A 22,597-nucleotide genomic window follows, 5' to 3' on the forward strand; every position below is an offset into this window, starting at 1 on the left:
GACCTAATTTCATCAACAAATAAATTGCAAGGAAAGAATAGGGACTGGGGGATCTTCCTTTAAAAGAAATTTAAAAGACATACAAAGGGTTGTGCATGCCCATTTTCAGGGTCCTGATTTGAACCAACAAATAAACAGACAATGGAAGAAATTTGGATAGTTGACTGAATAGTTGAGGATATTAGGGAATTGTTAATATTTTTAGTATTTTGAAGTATGATAATGGTGTTGTGGTTATATTTTAAGAGAGTATATATTGAGATACATTGTGAAATAAATAATTGTAGATAAAATAACAGGATGCAAGGGAGGGGTTGGGTTAAAAATAATCAGAAGAAAGTGCAGAAAAATAATTAGAAGAAAAGGTTATAGATAAAATAAATCATGGGTTGATCATTGAATCTAGACAATATGCTTATGGGAGTTTGTTATCTACTTTTTAGCTTTGAAATTTTTCATAACATAAAGTTAAAGAAAAAATTATTTAAAAATAAATACCTCTCCTTGTCTATGTCAACTGTCTACATAATATACTTCATTAAAAAAAATTTCTCCCATCCTTCACTTTTCCAAACTTTCTGACAACTTAGCATTTAGTTTTATACATTTTTCTGTGTTTACTAATACATGTTCTAAGTGTCTACATTTATATTTAAGTACTGGCATTTGTTCTTTTTCCCTTTTTATTATAAATTCTATGAAGGCAGAAATTATGTTTTTAGTGCTTTTCTAAATATCCCCAAAGGCTTATCCAATGTTCAGTTGGTTATTATATATTTAATAATCACGGGTAATGTCTGCAGTGCTAGGCTATGTACAATGTCAATAAGATTTTGGACTGTCAGTAAAGAACCTATAATTTGAAACGAGAAACTTATATTTGTGTTACTAATTCTACATTTACCTTAATGAATTCAAGTAAATCTGAAGTTACTATATTTTTATTATTTAGAAACCAACTTTGATCCAGCAGAATGGGGGAGTAAGGTAGAAGACCGCTTCTATAACAATCATGCATTCGAGGTATGGTCCTTTGAAGCTATTGGATTTGGCTATTTCTTCTCTCTGTCAACAGCTAGTGATTATTAGGCTATCCCCAGAATTGTGAGAATTATGTGAGGAGGCATCACAAATACCTTATTAAATCTTTTTAATTGTGCTGGGATTTTTTGATGAGAATATTTTTCTAAAGTATCTGAGTCATGTACAGATATTTCACTTAAGTTTAACAATGAACACCAGGAAGAAGTTGCTTAAAAGTTATGAATAATTATTTCATCATTTATTCTTCAAATGTTTTCAGCATCACAGTGCTAAATAGCAGGTACTCCACAAATAATTACTGAATTAATAGATGATATTTCATAGACCAAAACACTATTAGTCCAATTATTTCATTATCATTGATATTATATCATTGATACAATAGACTGGTTAGAATTAAAGATGGTAATGGTATAGTTTTTTCAGAGTCTGAGCCTATCTTTCTCTTCAGCAGCTTTACAAAGACAGCTTTCTCAACCAAGTTTCCTCAAAAAAATTAAGGCCTAAACCAAAGGCACTAATTGCATGTAAGGAATCGGTGTCCTGCTTTGTATCTAGAATGGTTCTGGTTAGGTACCATCCTTGGGAGAATTGAGAAAAGAGCCACTCAAAATATTCTCTGTGTTCCATGGTTCAGATAATGAATGCTGGTTGAGAAAGGCTGTGTGGTATCAGCATTATTGGCATCAACTGGAAACTTGATAGAAATTCAGAGTCTCACAGGAAACATGAAAAACAAGGAAATATGACACCCCAGAATGAACACAACAATTCTCCAGCAATAGATCGTAACTGGAATGAAATTCTTAAAGTCTCAGATAAGGAAGTCAAAATACTGATTTTTAAATATGGTCAGTGAGGTGCAAGATAAATCTGAAAACCAATACAAAGAACTCCGTGAAACAATTCAGGATATGAATGAAAAATTTTACAAGGGGATAGATTTTTATTTTTAAAAAAACCCTAACATAAGTTCTGGAATTGAAGAATTTATTGAAGGAAATATAAAATACATTCAAAAGCTTTAATAATAGACTAGACTAGGTAGAAAAAAAAATTTTTAGAACTTGATTACATGTCTGAAACAATCCAGTAAGACAAAAATAAAAAAGAATAAACAAAGCCTTTAAGACATTTGGGACAACATAAATCAGCTGAATATTTGAATTATTGGTATCCCCAAGGACAAAAAGATCAGAAGGCTTAGAAAACCTGTTTAATGCAATAATAGATGAAGGCATCGCAAGTTTAGCAAGAGATTTAAACATCTAGATATAGGAGGTGCAGTGATTCCCCAAACAAATACAATGCAAAAAAAAAAGTTTTCACCACAGCACATTAGAATCAAACTATCTAAAGTCAAAGAGTGAATTCTAAAAACAGCAAGAGAAAAACATCTCATCAACTGTGAGGGAAACCCAATCAGACTAATAACCATACTTCTCAGCAGAAAGCTGACAGGCCAGGAGAGAATGGGATGAAAATTCAAAGAGCTGGAAGAAAACAACCATCAGCCAAGAATTCTATATCCATCAAAATTAGCCTTCATAAATGAAGGAGAAATAAAGTATTTCCCAAACAAGCAAATGCTGAGGGCATTTGTCTGTACGAGGCTGACCCTACAAGAAGTCTTCGAGGAAATCCTAAACTTGGAAGCAAAAAGATGGCATTTAGCATCATGAAAACACATGAAAGTATGAAATTCACTGTTAAAGCGATCACACAAAGGAGGAACAGAAATGAATCAAATAGCACCACTACAGAATTCCACGAATCCACAGTGACAAACAGTAAGAGAAAAAGAAACAAATAATGTATAAAATAACCAGAAAGCAATTAACAATATGACAAAAGGAACAAAACTCTACATATCAATAATAACTTTAAACATATATGGATTAAATGTTCAACATAAAAGTTATAGACTGACTGAATGGATTTCTTTAAAAAAAAAACAAAATGATTCAACTAAATGCTGCTAATAAGAAACTCACCTTACCTGTAAAAACATATTGACAGAAAGTAAAGAGGTAGAAAAAGATATTCCATGCCAACAGAAACCAAAAGCAAGCAGAAATAGCTATAATTATATTAGGTAAAACAGACTTTAAGTCAAAAACAGTAAAAAACAACAACAAACAAGTTTATTTTATAATGATAAAGGGATCAATTCAGTAAGAGAATATAACAATTGTAAATATATATACACCCAGCACTGGAACAACCAGATTCATTAAAAAAAAAATTACTATGTCTAAAGACAGAGGTAGACTACAATACAATAATAGTGAGAGGCTTCAACACCCCACTGAAAGCATTAGGCAAATTATCTAGACAGAAAATAAACAAAGTAACTGATATCATTTGACTGTGTCCCCACCCAAATCTCATCTTGAATTGTAGTTCCCATAATCCCCACATGTTGTGGGAAGGATGCAGTGGGAGGTAATTGAATCATGGGGGGTGATGGTTTAATAAGGGGCTTTTCCCCCCTTTGCTCAGCTCTCATTCTCTCTCCTGCCACCCTATGAAGAGATGCCTTCCACCATGATTATAAGTTTTCTGAGGCCTCCTCAGCCATGCAGAACTGTGAATCAATTAAACTTCTTTTCTTAATAAATTACCCAGTCTCAGGTATTTCTTCATAGCAGCATAAGAACAGACTAATATAGTGATTTTTTTTTTAGGCAAAGTCTCATTCTGTCACCCAGGCTGGAGTGCAGTGGCACAATCTCAGCTCACTGCAACCCCCACCTCCTGGGTTCAAGTGATTGTCCTGCCTCAGCCTCCCGAGTACCTGGAATTACAGGTGCGTGCCACCACGCCCAGCTAATTTTTGTATTTTGTATTTTCACCATGTTGGCCAGGCTAGTCTCAAACTCCTGGGCTCAAGTGATCCATCCACCTCTGCTTCCCAAATTACTGGGATTACAGTCATGAACCACTGCTCCCAGCCTAATACAGTAAATTGGTACTGCAGAGAGTAAGGCACTGCTATAAAGATACCCAAAAATGTGGAAGTAACTTTGGAACTGGGTAACAGGCAGAGGTTGGAACCATTTGGAGGGCTCAGAAGACAGGAAGATGTTGGAAAGTTTGGAACTTCCTAAAGGCTTGTTGAATAGCTTTGACCAAAATGCTGATAGTGATATGGACAACGAAGTCTAGGCTAAGGTGGTCTAAGATGGAGATGAGGAACTTGTTGAAAACTGGAGTAAAGGTCACTCTTACTATACAAAGAGACTGGCAGCATTTTGCCTCTTCCCTAAAGATCTGTGGAACTTTGAACTTGAGAGAGATAATTTACGGTATCTGGCAGAAGAAATTTCTAAGCAGCAAAGCATTCAAGAGGAAGTAGATCATAAAAGTTTGGAAAATTTGCAGCCTGATGACACAACAGAAAGCAAACCCCATTTTCTGGGGAGAAATTCAAGCTGGCTGCAGAAATTTGCATAAGTAATGAGAAGCTAAATGTTAATCACCAAGACAATGGGGTAAATGTCTCTAGGGTATGTCAGAGACCTTCACAGCAACCTCCCATCACAATCCTGGAGGTGTAGAAGGGAACAATGGTTTCCTGGGCCAGACCCAGGGCTCCCCTGCTGTATGTAGCCTCGGGACATGGTGCCCTGTGTCCCAGCTGCTTCAACTCCAGCCCTGGTTCAAAGGGGCCAATGTACAGTTCAGGCCATTGCTTCATAGGGTGCAAACTCCAAGCCTTGGTGGCTTACATGTGGTGTTGAGCCTGTGGGTCCACAGAAGTCAAGAATTGAAGTGTGGGAAACTCCACCTAGATTGCAGCGGATGCACCTGGATGTCCAGGCAGAAGTTTGCAGCAGGTTCAGAGCCCCCATGGAGAACCTCTACTAGGGTAGTGCAGAAGGGAAATGTGAGATCGGAGCCCACACAGAGTCCCCATTGGGGCACTGCCTGGTGGAACTGTGAGAAGAGGGCCACCGTCCTCCAGATCCTAGAATGGTAGATCCACCAACAGCTTGCACTGTGCGCATGGAAAAGCTGCATACACTCAATGCCAGCCCATGAAAGCAGCCAAGAAGGGAGCTTTACCCTGCAAAGCCACAGGGGTGGAGCTTCCCAAGGCCATGGGAGCCCACCTCTTGCATCAGCACACCATGGATATGAGACATGGACTCAAAGAAGATCATCTTGGAACTTTAAGGTTTAATGACTGCCCTGTTGGATTTCAGACCTACATGGGGCCTGTAGCACCGTTGTTTTGGCCAATTTCTCCCATTTGGGGCAGCTGTATTTACCCAATGCCTGTACTCCCATTGTATCTTGGAAGTAACTAACTTGCTTTTGATTTTATAAGCTCATAGGCATAAGGAACTTGCCTTGTCTCAAATAAGACTTTGAACTTGAACTTTTGGGTTAATGCTGGAATGAGTTAAGACTTTGGGGGACTGTTGGAAAGGCATGATTCTATTTTGAAATGTAAGAGCATGAGATTTGGGAGGGGCCAGGGGCCAAATGATATACTTTGGCTGTGTCCTCACCCAAATCTCATCTTGAATTATAGTTCTCATAATTCCCATATATCATGGGAGGGATCTTGTGGAGGTAATGGAATCATGGGTTGGGGGGTGGTTTAATAAGGGGCTTTTCTCTCTTTGCCTTGCTCTCATTCTCTCTCTTGCCACCCTTTGAAGAGGTGCCTTCCGCCTTGATAGTAAGTTTCCTGAGGTCTCCCCAGCCATGCAGAACTGTGAGTCAATTAAACCTCTTTTCTTTATAAATTACCCAGTCTCAGGTATTTCTTCATAGCACTGTGAGAATGGATTGATACAATAGCATTGGACTGAAACCTGACTTTAAGCAAATGGACCTAACAGACATTTACAGAACATTCTACCCAACAACTGCAGAATATGTATTCTTTTCATCAGCACATGGAACATTGTCAAAGATTGACCATATTATGTTAGGGCACAAAACAAGTCTCAACAAATTTTAAAAAGTCAAAATAATATCAAGTATCTTGTCAGACCACAGTGGAATTAAACTAAAAATCAATACCAAGAGGAACTTTGGAAATGATACAAATACATGGAAATCAAACAACATGTCTCTGAATGTCTATTGGATTAAAAAAAAACTTAAGACAGAAATTTTTAAAAACTGTTTAAAACAAATGAAAACTGGAAACACAACATATCCAAATCTATGGTATACAGAAAAAGTAGTGCTAAGAGAGAAGTTGATAGCAATAAATGCCTACATCAAAAATGCAGAAAGATTACAAATTAATAATCAAAGGATGAACCTCAAGCAACTTGAAAAGCAAGAACAAACCAAACAGTAGCAGAAGAGAGAACAAAGATCAGAGCAAAACTAAATAAAATAGAGACTAAAATAACAATACAAAGGATTAACAAAACAAAAACTTGGTTCATTGAAAAGATAAATAAAATTGATAAATGGCTAGCTAGACTAACCAAGAAGAGAGAAGACCCAAATAAACAAAATCAGAAATGAAAAAGAAGATATTACAACTGATAGCACAGAAATACAAATGGTCATCAGAGACCATTATGAACAATTATACACTCACAAACTAGAAAACGTAGAGGAAATAGATAATTTCCTGGAAATATACAACCTACCAAGATTGAACCAGGAAGAAATAGAAAACCTGAACAGACTAATAACAAGTAGCAAGATTGATTCAGTAATAAAAATCTCCCCCACCCCAACACCACCAAAAAAAAGCCTAGGACTGGATGGATTCACAGCCAAATTCTACCCAGTTGTGCATACAAAGGAGAACTAATACCAAGCCTCCTGAAACTATTCCAAAAAATTGAGAAGAACGGATTCTTCCTAACTCATTCTATGAAGCCAGTATCACCCTAATACCAAAACGAGACAAGGACCCAACAAAAACAGAAAACTACAGACAAATATTCCTGATGAACATAGATTCAAAAATCTTCAACAGAATACTAGCAAACAGAATCCAACAGCACATCAAAAAGGTAATACACCATGATAAAATCAGTTTTAAACCAGGGATGCAAGGATGGTTCAACATATGCAAATCAATAAATGTGATACATCACATCAACAAAATGAAAGACAAAAACCATATGCAGAAAAAGCATTTGATAAAATCCGACATCCCTTCATGATAAAAAACCTCAACAAACTAGGCAGAGAAGGAACATACCTCAAAACAATAAATGCCATATACAAAAATCCCACAGCTAATATTATACCAAATGGGAAAAAGTTGAAAGCAATCCCCCAAAGAACAGGAACAAGACAAGGATGCCCATTTTCACCCTTCCTATTCAACATAGTACTGGAAGTCCTAGCCAGAGCAATGAGGTAAGGGAAAGAAATTAAAAGCATCCATACTGGAAAACAGGAAGTCACATATCTCTGTTTGCTGATATATATATGTATATATATTCGGAGATGGGGTCTCATTCTGTCATCCAGGCTGGAGTGCCATGGTGTAATTATAGCTCACTGTAGCCTTGGCCTCCTGGGCTCAAGGGATCCTCCCATCTTAGCCTCCCAATTTGCTAGGACTACAAACATGTGCCACCACACTGAATAATGTTTTTGTCTTTTGTAAAAACGGGCTTTTGCTATATTCAGGCAGGTCTCAAACTCCTGGCCTCAAGCGATCATCCTGTCTTGGCCTCCCAAAGTGCCGGGATTACAGACATGAGCCACCATGCCTGAATCCCAATATAATCTTATATCAGAAAAATCTAAAGACTCCACAATAAAACTCTTAGATTTGTTAAATGAATTCAATAAAATTACAGGATACAAAATCAATGCACAAAAATCAGTAGCATTTCCATACACTAATAACAGTCTAACTGAGAAAGGAATCAAGAAGGCAATTCCATTTATAATACCTTTAAAAAACACATAGGAGTAAATGTAACCAAGGAGGTGAAAAAACTGTACAAGAAAAACTACAGAACACTGATGAAACCAATTGAAGATGACACAAACAAATGGAAAAACATCACAGGCTCATGGATCAGAAGAATTAATAACTTTAAAATGACCATACTTCTCAAAACAATCTACAGATTCATTGCTATCCCTATCAAAGTACCAACTCACTTTTCACAGAATTGGGAAAAACAATCCTAAAATTCATATGGAACCAAAAAAGAGTCCAAATAGCCAAAGCAATCCTGAACAGGAAGAACAAAACTGGAAACATCACATTACCTGACTTCAAATGATATTATAGGTTGGTGCAAAAGTAATTGCCATTTTTGCTATTACTTTCAGTGGAAAAGTCCCAATTACTTTTGCACCAACCTAATACAAGGCTATAGTAACCAAAACAGCACAGAACTGGTATCAAAACAGATACATAGATCAACGGAATAGAGGAGAGGAGCCAGAAATAAAGCCATGTACATATAGCCAACTGATCTTTAGCAAAGCTGATAAGAACATATACTGTGGAAAGGATATCATCCTCTTCAATAAATAGTGCTGGCAAAATTGGAGAGCCATATGTAGAAAAATGAAACTGGACCCCTATCTCCCATTGTACACAAAAATCAACTCATCATGGATTAAAGACTTAAACATAAGACCTAAAACTATAAAAATACTAGAAGAAAACCTAGGGGAAACTTTTCTGGATATTGGTCTAGGCAAAGAATGTATGACTAAGACCACAAAAGCACAGGCAACAAAAACAAAAATAGACAAATGGGACTTAATTAAACTAAGAAGCTTCTGCACAGTAAAAGAAATAATCAACAGAGTGAAGACATAAGCTGTTGAATGGGAGAAAATATTTGCAAACTATTAATCCAACAAGGGACTAATATCCAAAATACACAAGGGAGTCCAACAATTCAACAACAACAAAAAATAAGTAATCCCATTAAAAAGTGGGCAAAGGGCTGGGAGTGGTGGTTCATGCCTGTAATCCCAGCACTTTGGGAGGCAAGGCAGGAAGACTGCTTGAGCCCGGGAGCTTGACATTAGCATGCCCAACATGTCAAAACCCATCTCTTCAAAAAATTAGCCAGATGTGGTGGTGTGCACCTGTAGGCCCCAGCTACTTGGGAGGCTAAGGTGAGAGGACCACTTGAGCCCACAGGCCAAGGCTGTAGTGCACTCCAGCCTGGGCAACAGAGCGAGGCACTGTCTCAAAAAGAAAGAAAGAGAGAAAGAAAGGAGGGAGGGAGGGAGGGAAGAAGGGAGGAAAAGTACTTGGAAAAGGATATGAATAGAGATTTTTTTAGAAGAAGACATACAGTGTCCAACAGGTATATTTAAAAATGCTCAAAATCACTAATCATCAGAGAAGTACAAATCAAAACTACAGTAAGATATTATCTTACCCCACTCAGAATGACTATTATGAAAAAGACAATAACAGATACTGGCAAGGATGCAGAGAAAGGAGAACTCTTATACACTGTTGTCAGGAATGTAAATTAGTACAGCCTCTAACGAAAGCAGTATGGAGATTTCACAGATAACTAAAAATAGAATGACCATTCAGTCCAGCAATCTCTGTGCTAGATATCTACCCAAAGGAAAATAAATCAATACATCAAAAGATACCTTCATTTTTATGTTGTTTGCAACACCATTCACAACAGCAAAGATATGGAATCAACCTAAGTGTCTGTCCAATGGATGAATGAATAAGGAAAATATGGGATATATACACAATGGAATACAATTCAGCCATAATAAAGAATGAAGTCATGTCTTTTCTAGCAACGTGGATGAAACAGGAGGCCATTATCTTAAGTGAAACAAGCCAGGCACAGAAAGACATGTAGTGCTTGTTTTCATTCATAAGTGGGTGCTGAAAAAATGTGTTTAAATGGGCATAGACAGTGGAATGATAGATAATGGAGACTCAGAAGAGTGAGGAGCGGTGGGAGAAGGGACAATAATGAGAAATTGGTTAAAGGCTAAAATGTACATTATTTGGGTGACTGACACCCTAAAAGCCCTGACTTGATCACCAATCCACACATGTAACAAAATTGTACATGTACTCCATAAATGTGTACAAATATAAAAGAAAAAGAAGAAATTCAAAGTATTGGGCCCCACTCCAGGTCTACAAATCAGAAGTTACATTTTTAAGAGATCACCAGAATAATTCGTAGGTACATTAAAATTTGAGAACACTGCTCTAGACAACTGAGGTAGTACTATTAGCCACAAAGCACAGAAGATATTAGAATTGAAAAGAATTCACAAAGTTCAGGTTTTGGTGGTGTTCTCCAGTAGATTTGGGGAATTTCCTGAAGAAGGAGTTGTCACTTAGTACACGAGTTTGAAAGTGAAGTTCCATCCATTTGTGCCTGCGGATATGGGCGCGTTCTGTCTATTTCCATGTTCCTAGATTCTCTGTGCTCATGTTTTAGTTGTGTTCATGTTTTATCGATATCAAAGGAATAATGTTGAAAAATGTTAAAATCCTTGCGTCACATAGCAATTTTGGGGTGTTTCTTTTTTTAATTTTAAAGGCTTTATTTGATTAACTTATACTTAAATTTTGGTTTTATGGGTTAAAGAAGCTCTTTCCATAGGTGTGAATTAGCAATGGAGGAAGACTTAAATAGCCACGTCAAAATAGGCAGAGGTGGTTTCTCCTTTTATATTTAAATCATAAAGCAAAACTCCACAGCAAAAGTTACTTCTTTGACTAGTTTTAATCCATAAATGTCACTAAAAAGTCAATTTGATGTCACATTCTGGAAGACAATGTCATTTATTCCTATTTTAGAAACTATTGGAACCTCTTTTTTATACTTTGTTCAGGATTCATTACATCATCTTACCAACTTTTAGTATAGGACAGTGGTTTATTTTTAACATAAAACAGTGGTACACACATTCCAAAAGCAATAGATCAAACATTTTTGCCAATTATTTGGTCTTTAATATTTGTTTACACATATTCCCTTAAGAGCTTTTATTATTTCTTCTTGTTTCCATGTATTTTCCTTATTAAAAGATAAACATGTAGTATTTAATTCCCCCTATTTCTCAGTAATTTAAAGTAATATTTCATTACTTCTAAGCAGTTTGATACAAGATTTTGTTATTTTGGAAACATTGCTGATTTGGCTCTCTTCTACCTGTCCAGGAGCAAGAACCACCTGAGAAAAGTGATCCTAAACAAGAAGAATCTCAGATATCTGGGAAGGAGGAAGAGACATCAGTCACCATCTTAGTATGTAATATTTTTCATGTACTATTGGATTCCTACAAAGAATGATATTGCCCAATTTAAAATTGAACTCTAAATATGAATGTCTGTTATCTTTATTGTCAAAATTATGATTTTACTTTTCCAGATAATTAACATCAGTGATAAACTAACTGGTAGATCATTTTCAGCCATGCCTCTTATGATCACAAACTCATTTTTCCCTTAAAAATTAAATCTTATTTTTCAAGATTGTTAATGGATGGAAAAATCTCCCTATGGGGAAGGGCAGACAGAACTCACAGCCCTAGTCATGATCCTTCAGATTCATCTTCCACTTTGGGAATTTTTCACTAATTGGTGCTGTCACCACTACACAATAGCAAATGTTCAGAGATAACAAAAGGAAAAATCACAGGGAATTACATACAGCCAAAATAATGGCTTTACAACAATGTGGCTTATTTGTCTTCCATGCATAACCCTCTACAAAAATGCCTTTGTGCCTGATGTACTACATCCAAGCAGTCAAGACATAGCAGAGGCCAGGTGCGGTGGCTCACGCCTGTAATCCCAGCACTTTGGGAGGCCAAGGCGGGCAGATCACGGTGAAACCCCATCTCTACTAAAAATACAAAAAAATTAGCCGACTGTGGAGGCGGGCGCCTGTAGTTCCAGCTACTTGGGAGGCTGAGGCAGGAGAATGACGTGAACTCAGGAGGCGGAGGTTGTAGTGAGCCAAGGTCACACCACTGCACTCCAGCCTGGGCAACAGTGCAAGACTCCTCAAAAAAAAAAAAAAAAAAAAAAGGACATACCAAAAGGCCTATGTTCGGTAATGTCACTTTAATAACTTGAAGTCAGCAACAGTGAGAATATTAAGACCATGGCAAACACTGCAAATCAGGGTTTTGTTTCTTCTGGAGAGCCAGTTGTTAAAACACTTACCAGTACACCATTGTCTGTATTCTTCATACTCCAGACTCTTGTGGACTAGGCCTCATAAGAAAGAAGAACTCACTCTCTACAACGTCGAAGTTCAAACTTCTGAGTTCCTTTTTATGTCTTAGGTCCCAGGTAGTTGCCCAAGAACTGGCAGCCAGAATGGATATCCCCTCAAGGAATACCCTACTTCCTACCTAGTGATGCATTGCTTTTCCTTATAGGATTTACAGGTGGCCGGGCGCGGTGGCTCAAGCCTGTAATCCCAGCACTTTGGGAGGCCGAGACGGGCAGATCACGAGGTCAGGAGATCGAGACCATCCTGGCTAACTTGGTGAAACCCCGTCTCTACTAAAAAATACAAAAAACTAGCCGGGCGAGGCGGCGGGCACCTGTAGTCCCAGCTACTCAGGAGGCTGAGGCAGGAGAATGGCATAAACCCAGGAGGCGGAGCTTGCAGTGAGCTGAGATCAGGCCACTGCGCTCCAGCCTGGGCGACAGAGCAAGACTCAGTTTCAAAAAAAAAAAAAAAAAAAAAAGATGTACAGGTTATTCAATTGTATTGTTTTCTGTTATATTCAATTATATTCAATTTCCATTGTATTCAATTATATTCAATTGTACTCTGAAGATTCATGCATTTTACTGTCTGTAAATTTATAGCTACAAACTTATAACCAATTTTTTTTAAAAGAGGGTATGTGCCAAAGTTCAACCAACCATGTTAAAACTGACATTATTGGACTAAATGGATTTTATTTATTTACTATTAGGTTGTACTGAAATAACATTAAGATATAACAGGAAGATTAACATTAAGATGTAACAGGAAGTCAAGCAAGAAGGGAGTTTTATTTCCTTACATCTTTCATAGGTGCTCTTACACAGGTTTTCATGAGTTTGAGTTTGAGTAGGGATCTCATTGATTTCAAACTTGAGTGTATTTGTTTGCCTATATTAGGATGTCGTCTCGAAGAATTTTGTACCATTCTGTTTGCATTTAAAAGTTTAAGAGCTAGATTTGTCTCATTGTTTATAATGGGGGGATAGGAGGCTTGAGCAACCCAAAGGTCCATTAATATGAGATTGAGTAAATATTAAATAAAAGTACATCAGTATAATATAATGATGTCATAAAAAAAGAATGAGCAGAGTTATACACTGACTAATAACACAGAAAAAGAGAACCAAGATATATCGTTACATGGAAAAAGTAGCTGCAGAACTCTGTGATTAGCATGATCTCATTTTTAAAATAAAAAGGCACATATATATATATACCCATATGAATATATTTGCATATAGAGAAATTTTGGAAGGATGTAGATACTCAACTCATAATAATGGGTATCTCCCAGGAGCAGGATTTGGATAGAGGGAGAAAATTATCACTGCCAGTGACATTTGAGTTTTTTAAAGTGTATACATGTCATTTCTATAATTTTAAAAGATATATTAAAAGCTATATATTCAATTGTACACTGAAGATTCATGCATTTTACTGTCTGTAAATTTAGAGCTAAAAATTTATACCCAATTTTTTTTAAAAGAGGGTATGTGCCATAGTTCAACCAACCATGTTAAAACTGACATTATTGGACTAAATGGATTTCTCTTTGGCACCTCACTTTAAATGTATGACTATGATTAGCTAATCATTGAGAAATTGAGAAGTTATTCTAATTCATTATATATCATTGTGATTATTTTGAAACATAACATTTACTATTCTTTCTCCTTAACATTTTTACTATGCCTCAAAGATTCTTTCTTGTCCCCCCAAACCCCCAAAAAAATGTTATTGCTCAGGAAACTTAAATAGACACTATTTTGGGGGAAAGAAAGTTGGCAATGATCTTTCGTTGCAGAGACATATTAAAAGATATGTCTTTTAATATCTATCTGTATTCTTCATACTCCAGACTCTTGTGGACTAGTCCTCATAGAAAGAAGAACTCACTCTCTACAATGTCGAAGTTCAAACTTCCGAGTTCCTTTTTGTGTCTCAGGCGAACAAAATGTCTGCTATTTTGGCATTTGCTATTTGGTACATATACAATGTGACAATATATGAAATTCCCTCAGGAAGCAACAACTCTCAGATAGTTGCATCCCTAAATTGATTAAATTTGTTGCATTATTTTTATGGCATCAAAAATACGGCATGTTTAAAGAGTCTCTTACTTTTTCTCCTTTCGATGAAGGACTCTTCTGAGGAAGATAAGGAAAAAGAAGAGGTTGCTGCTGTCAAAATCCAAGCTGCCTTCCGGGGACACGTAGCCAGAGAGGAGGTAAAGAAAATGAAAACAGATAGTCTTCAAAATGAGGAAAAAGAGGAAAACAAGTGAGGACACTGGTTTTACCTCCAGGACACATGAAAAATAATCCAAATCCATCAACCTTCTTGTTAATGTCATTTTTTCCTGAGGAAGGAAGATTTGATGTTGTGAAATAACATTCGTTGCTGTTGTGAAAATCTGTCATGAGCATTTGTTTAATAAGCATACCATTGAAACATGCCACTTGAAGATTTCTCTGAGATCATGAGTTTGTTTACACTTGTCTCAAGCCTATCTATAGAGACCCTTGGATTTAGAATTACAGAACAAAAGCATCTGAGATTACAGAGATCTCAGAGGTTATGTGTTTTAACCATTATCAAATGAATAAATCCTCTCTATCACATCCCCCAGAAATGTTCTTTAGCTCCTGTTTCACTCCTAGTGATAAAAAATTTCACTGCTTCTTAATGATAGTCTATTTTCTTTTGGAATTTTTAGAAAGATAAGCTGGGACAAAAATCTGCCTCCTTCAGCCTGGCCCACATGGTGAAACCCCATGTCTACTAAAAATACAAAAATTTGCCAGGCATGGTGGCGCACACCTGTAATCCCAGCTACTTGGGAGGCTGAGGCAGGAGAATTGCTTGAACCTGGGAAGTGGAGGTTGCAGTGAACCGAGATTGCACCACTGCACTCCAGCCTGGGCGACAGAGCAAGACTCCATCTCAAAAAAAAAAAAAAGAAAAGAAAGAAACCCTGCCTCCTTGTAAGTTTAACCCACTGGCTTTCATTTTTCATAGATGTATTCAATCATTTATTGAAAATGTATTGAGCACTATTCATGTGCTGGGAATTAATAGTGAATATTTGTTCTTACACTCATGCAATTTACAATTCTTTATTGTTTTGCTCTCCAGAACCACACAGAACAAGACTAATAACATCATATTGGAAAAAGCAAAAGCTATCATATCATGCTGACTTCTTCAGTTAAAACTTCCCAAGTTTTTAAGTATACAAATGGTAATGCCTGTTTCACAAACTCAGAGGCTTTATCTCTTTTATGTTTTCAATGAACCATTCAAATCCCCAGCGCCTTATTTTTAGAAAGTTCAGTCTCTCCTTTTTGAGGCCTCTCCACCCTTGATTGTCGAAGAAACTGAGAGTTCATGTCTTAGACCAAAGGGTGCAGTTCTCTTCCCAATACTAAGGGTGGAAAGTGGAGTCTTACCATTTAGTTAATGCTGTTGCCTTCTACCATAATGTTGTAGTATAGTCCAGCAGACTAAGGCGATTCTCTGGCTGGTTCCAATCCTGCCTGCACCACAGTGGATGACCCATGATTTAGTTCCAGGATTACATCTCTCTTGGTTTATAGTCACAAAGTCAGTCTTCCCCCAAAACTCAAAAACAAGCCAGGATGGCTCAGTCCTGAGGAGCTTCTAAAACCAGGTATATGTTGTCACAACAAATACTCTCCTACAAATACTTTGATCCTTGTCCTAGGCTTAGACATGTTCTTTCTGCAAAGCAGTTTTATTTCAGGTGCCTCACTGCCCTTCCCTGGCACTGAGCCTTTATCAGACTCTGCAACAGAGGTTCCCCCAAGTGATCGCCACTCAAACACAGTTGATTCACACCAACGCTTCCAAGGTTGTGGCATTCATTCTCTAATGTCCACTCATACAGGCAGCCTTTCTCCTTCCAAAATCTTGCTGCCACTATAGAGAGTTTCATGCTAGCTAAACACAAGTCTCTAATATCCCCCTTCCTCCCCTCCTTAACCCCTTTCCTCCAGGCTTACAGAGTAAAAGAAATCAGTTCTCCTCCAGGATTCCAGCTGTTCGTCCCTCCCATTCCAGTGAAAGCACCAGCTTCTAACACCTTCCCCTCTCAGACAGAGCCATCCTGCTTAGAGAATTGTCAAGGGAGGACCCAGAATTTATGCAAAGACTTAGATTCCCTGACCTGTAGAGGAGACCAGAAGAGAAAAAAAGGGATTTTTTTTCCCTAGTGAGTATATAGCAGGAAAAAAAAGAGATGAGTTAGCCTTTTCAGTAAATTCTCTTGTTACACACATAAAGTGACTAACACTGTGCATTCCATACACACACACACACACACACACAGACAGACAGATCTAGTGGTGGTGATACTTGTAGTGAAGGAGGAAAAGGAAAAGGCGAGCAATGGATGTGATATTACGAGAACAACACGTATGAATGACACTTTATTAGAACTTATCTGGTTTTCCTCTTGTCTCTCTGGCTGTTCCTTCTCAATTCCCTTTACTGGTAACTCTTCAACTCCCCAACCACTAAATGCTATGTGCCCTTAGGCTCAGTCTTTTGACCCCATTTCTACACTCACTTGATTTCCTGCAGTTTCGTAGCTTTAAAATCCAATCTTCTTAATGATTACTCCCAGACCTTTCTCTCCTCTACCTGCGAACTTCTATATTCAGCTGCCTACATAACATCCCTATTTGGATGTCTGTAGGCATCTCAAAAGTAACATATAAAAAATGACTCCTGATATTGCCCCCAAATCTGAAACTTCCCCCACACCCAAGTTCTTCCATTCAAAAATGGCTGCTCCATTCTTCCATTTGCTCAGGCCAAAAACCTTGAATTCGTCTTTAATGCATCACTTTCTTTCACACCCCATATACCATCTATCAGCAAAACCTGTGGGCTGTACCCATGAAAGATACTCAGAATCTGCCTACTTCTCACCACTTCCATTGTTACCACCTTGGTCCTAGTTCCCATGATAGCCTTGCGAATTATTGCAATAACTTATATTGGTCAGTGATTATCTCACTACTGCTGCACAACCCATTCCAAAGTCAGTGGTTTAAGACAATTATCTTTTCTCCTGGGTCTGTAGGTCAGTGGTAATGTAGCTGAGCTAGGCTGGACTACAACCGCAAGGTTAGGTTCAGGTCAGCTCTAAGCTGTGCGTTTGTGGGTTGACAGAGGAAGGTCTGCTTCAGGCTGTGGGCCCAAGGGTCAGCTGCAGCACAGTGCCTCTACTTCACGTGTCCTATTCTGAGCCCCTGCTGAAAGACGTTATCCAGGACAAGCTTTTTTCGTGCTGGTCACAGCAGACAAGCAGGAAAACCCAGCATGCAAGAGTATTTCAAGCTTTTGCTCATATCACTTCCACTGACATCCCATATACAAAAGAAAGTCATCTAATGAAGCCCAAAGTGAGGAGGATGAGGAAGTACACTGTTCACCATGCAGCCATAGCAAAGGCTCATGTGTGCATAATGCTACTACAGGGTAGTGAAGAATTGGGACCAGTAATTTAATCTACCACAATCTGCTTTCTTGATTATAATTATATATTTACCACATGTAAAAATAGACCCACTCCTATCCCAAAACCCCTAAAAGTTCCATCACATCTTTGAAGTCCAGGATCTCATGATCTACATCAGGTCCAGATATAGTCCTTCTTGATATAGAGACCTGTGAATTAAAAGAGCAAGTATCCTTTTATCACATATGACAAATGATGGAATAGAGACAATAATCACAAAAAATACTCTTATTCACAAAGGGTAGAAATGGAAGCAGGTGACAGCCACTGGTCCATAGCAATTAGGAAACCTCATTGGACAATGCTTGTCAGGTTCCTCTATTGGAGGGAATTATGTTTCATGATTACACACTGTTTCTACTCCCTAAGAATGACCTTCGTCTATCTTCCATAGCTCTTGGTTCTGCACTCTAGGGAATCATTCTTTTTCCCTCATCTTCCTTAGTCACTTGCAAAGGACATTAGAGAATATGCCTTTTTTGGTGGATAAATGGGTTCTTCAACCTGCTTTCTGCCTGTAGAAAACTAGAGACAAATAATCTGTTTGTACCTTGTAGAATGTCAATCTCTTTTAGCTGGCACTGGTACTTTTGTCAATAAAGTTCTTTTTTAAACTTTGTGAACTTCCTATGAATTTGACTATAGTCACCTCCACATGTCAAAAGGTGTGGTGCACCCACAATTTCTTTCAAGATTTGCCCCCCTTTATCTCTCTCTGTTTCCAATTCTATTAAGAGTGAAAAATTGGCACCAATATTTCAATATATAAAGACTTCTATCATAATTGCCGAGCATTCACTATCCCTTCTTCTCCCAGCTTCCACCATGTTACTCAGGGTTTCCAGAGAAACAGAGCCGATAGGATATATATAGATATATGACTAGAAATTTGTTATGGGAATTGGCTCATGCACTTATGGAGGCTTAGAGAGCCCACAATATACTGTGTGTAAGCAGAGAACCAGAGAAGCCAGTGGTGTGATTCAGTCTGAGTCCGAAGGCCTGAGTACAGTGGAAGCCAGTGGTGTAGCTCTCAGTCCAAGGCAAAAGCCCTGAGAACCAGGGGAGCTGCTGGTGTGAGTCCTGAAGTCCCAAGGCCCAAGAACCAGCACCTCTGGTGTCCAAGGGCAGAGAAAAATGGATGTCCCAGCTCCAAAAGAGAATTTGTCCTTCCTCTGCCTTTTAGTTGGTACTGGTACTTTTGCCAATAAAGTTCTTTTGTAAACTTTGTGGACTTCCTATGAATTTGACTACAGTCAACTCCATGTGCCAAAAGTGTGGTGCACCTTCCCAAGAGAATTTACCCTTCCTCTGCCTTTTCATTCTACGTAGGTCCTCAATGTCAATCTGCCCACATTGGTGAGGGCAGACCTTCTTTACTTAGTCTACCAATTCAAATGCTACTCTCTTCCAGAAACATTTTATCAGCTATCTGAGCATCCCTTAACCAGTCAAGTTGTCACAAAAAAATGAACCATCACACACCCTTTTCCCCTTTCAACACATCAGCCAGAGTATCCTATTATAATTTAAGTCACATCATGTCACTCCTCTGCTTTAAACCCCCAATGGCTCCTCATTTCACTCAGAGTAAAATTCTTCCTTATAGTCTACAAAACCCTGTGCAGATCTTTCCTCCTGTTACCTCTGACCCCCATATCACTTGTTCACTTGGCTCCAGCCACTCTGGCCTCAGAGCTCTTCCTCAGACATTCCAGTCATGCTACTGTCTCAGGAATTTTGCATATGTTATTCCCTCTGCCTGGAATGCTTTTCCCCAAACATTGCCCCATTCCTTCACGTCTTTAGTCAATGAGCAAAAGTCAATGAGACCTTCCCTGAACCACCCCCTACCAAAAACAGCTTTTAAAAAAAGCACTTGTTTTTCTCCTTGTTATGTATCTCCTTAGTTCTAGATACCATCTAATATATCTTGTTTACAGCCTGCTTCCGTCAGTAAAATCTATGCTCCATGAAGATAAAGATTTGTTATTCTGTTCACTGCCTAGTGCCTTTTTTACATACAGTGGGAAGGAGTGAATCACCTCTAGTGGCTCATACAGAAGTTGAAGGAGTCCTAGCAAATCTCCTTCCATCTAATTAGCTTTGATTGGGTAATACATCTATCTTTGAATCGATTATTGAGGCCAGGGGAAAGGAATATGCTAATAAATGTATGCATTTGACTATCAAAACCTGTCCCTGGAGTAGGTCAGTTTTGCCCAAAAATATTTTTCCTGAAAGTGGAGGAAATTTGAAGTCTCCTATAGGAAATAGAGGAATAGAGGAATGTTGTCAAATAACAAATATCCACCACAATCACCACCTGGCTTCTCACTACACTGCATTTGTGAATTATTCATCAAAACCAAAGATGAGAGAAGTATCAAGAATAAAAGGAAGAAAAATGAAACAGCATAGGAGGAGTTAACAAGACATGGGAATGTGGAAATTTGGGTAGCCTGCCACATAAATTGCAATGCTAATGGTGCTTCTTGGAACCATGCAATGCAAAAAGGAGACTCTCCCAAAAGAAAGAGCTTTGGGTGCACCCTTTGATAGCTCAGCTGGTAGAACAGAGGACTATAGGCTGTATAGAAAGAGCTTTGGGTGTAGGAGAGTATGAAAAATCATGAGAGAGGGAGAGAAAGAGAGAACTTGAACTGTTTTAGAAATATATGCAAAATTTTTCTCTGTGGGAAGCTAAGTGTGAGAGTTTGTCAACATGAATTTTTCATAAAACATTCTTATGAACGCTGTACCTATGGAAAAGGAGTCTTCCGTCGACATCATCAAGCAGTTCTTTTTAATAGACACAAACCCAGCATAATTTGGAGGGAATTTTTCTCTGTTCTACTGTGATATGAAGCTCAGTCAAACAATGTCTCTGTGATTCCGAGATGAACCCACAATAAGGTCTTGAATTGTCACTGTCATTCTGCCTCTAAACTATTACATCATTCACTTTCTTTCTTCTAAAGCAAACTAAACAGTAATTTCCCCAATTCCACAATAAAATTAACCCAATAGTTTCTATACCTCAAAACGACTTGAGCTTTCCCTTTTTTATATAATTTCAACTTTTATTATAGATTAAGGGGAACATGTGCAGGTTTGTTACATGGGTATATTGTGTGACACTGAGGTTTGGTCTACGAATGATCCTGTCACCCAGGTAGTAAGCATAGTACGCAATAGTTGATTTTCAGCTCACTCCCCCCTTTTTCCCTCCCGTCTAGTAGCCTCCAGTGTCTGTTGTTCCGCATCTTTATGTCTATGTGTATTCAGTGTTTAGCTCCCACTTATAAGTGAAAACGTGCAGTATTTGGTTTTCTGTTCTTATGTTAATTTGCTCAGGAAAAGGGCCTCCAGCTCCATCCATTTTGCTACAAAGGACATTATTGCATTCTTTTTTGTGGCTATGTAGTATTCCATGGTATATATGTACCACATTTTCTTTATCTAATCCACTGTTGAAGGGCATCTAGGTTGATTCCATGTCTTTGTTTTGAATATATGACTGTATGTCTTTTTGATGGAATGAATACTTTTCCTTTGGTATATACCCAGTAGTGGGATTGCTGAGTGAATGGTAGTCCTGTTTTAAGTTCTTTGAGAAATATCCAAATGCTTTCCACAGTGGATGAACTAGTTTGCATGCCCACCAAGAGTGTATAAGCATTTCCTTTTCTCCTCAGCCTCACCAGCATCTGTTCTTTTTTGACTTTGTAATCATTGCCATTCTAATCAGTGTGAGATCTATCTCACTGTGGTTTTGATTTGCATTTTTCTGATGATTAGTGATGTTGAACATTTTTTTCATATGTTTATTGGCTGCTTGTATTGTACATCATCTTTTGAAAAGTGTCTGTTCATGTCCTTTGCCCATTTTAAATTGGATTATTTGCTTGTTAATTTGTTTTTTGTTTGGGTTTGTTTGTTTGTTTGCTTTTGAGACAGGGCCTTTCTCTGTTGCCCATGTTGGAGTACAGTGGCACTATCATGGCTTACCGCAGCCATCCTCCCACCTCATCCTCCCAAGTAGCTGGGACCACAGGCTCATGCCACCACATCTGACTAATTTTTTTATTTTTATTTTTGTAGAGATAGGATCTTCCTATGTTGCCTAGGTTGGTCTCAAACTTCTGGGCTCAAGTGATTCTCCCACCTCAGCCTCCCGAAGTGGTGGGATTCCAGGCATGAGCCACTGCACCTGGCCTTGTCTCTGATTTCTTTCAGCAGTGTTTTGTAGTTCTCCTTGTAGAGATCTCTGACCTTGGTTAGATGAATTCCTAGGTATTCCACTTGAGCTTTCTAACATTTGGAAATATTTCAGCAGATGCCATATTATCTTCAAACTTGGATTTTCCCCTGTAAAATTATTCCAATGTTCTTGTTTTATTGGGTGGGCAGCCTGGGGGTGGGGGTAATACAGAAACTAGGTACTAATTCCCTACCTGTAGGTTTCTTGGCTTGAGGATATTTCTAGAGTGCATTATAAACAGGACTAGGACTCTACTTTTATTCCTATTTTCCCTTTCCTGCTATCTGTAATGAACATATAATCCATTTTGTATCAATTTATGATGTTGATAAACTCATTTCCAATCTGAAGTGCTTTTTACAAATATAGCTACTCGGAGGCCAGACGTGGTGGCTCACACCTGTAATCCCAGCACTTCGGGAGGCCAAGGCGGGCAGATCACAAGGTCAAGAGGTAGAGGCCATCCTGGCCAACATGGTGAAACCCCATCTCTACTAAAAATACAAAAATTAGCTGGGCGTGGTGGCGGGCACCTGTAGTCCCAGCTAC

At 38.2% G+C, this 22,597-nt stretch overlaps 1 protein-coding gene across 2 annotated transcripts in view; it reads left to right on the top strand.

The window, feature by feature from the left end:
- The window catches only part of SPA17 (sperm autoantigenic protein 17), a 21,878-nt gene extending 7,011 nt beyond the window's left edge, over nt 1-14,867 (top strand). For both annotated transcript variants that reach the window (XM_050755648.1, XM_050755649.1), the window contains exons 3-5: nt 953-1,023; nt 11,171-11,257; nt 14,380-14,867. In XM_050755648.1, coding sequence (XP_050611605.1) covers nt 953-1,023; nt 11,171-11,257; nt 14,380-14,523 — 302 coding nt within the window. In that variant the 3' untranslated portion in view covers nt 14,524-14,867. The remainder of the gene's footprint in view (nt 1-952; nt 1,024-11,170; nt 11,258-14,379) is intronic.
- The last annotated feature ends 7,730 nt before the right edge of the window (nt 14,868-22,597 follow it).

Source organism: Macaca thibetana, chromosome 14, assembly GCF_024542745.1.
Source record: "Macaca thibetana thibetana isolate TM-01 chromosome 14, ASM2454274v1, whole genome shotgun sequence".
Lineage (NCBI taxonomy): Eukaryota > Metazoa > Chordata > Mammalia > Primates > Cercopithecidae > Macaca > Macaca thibetana.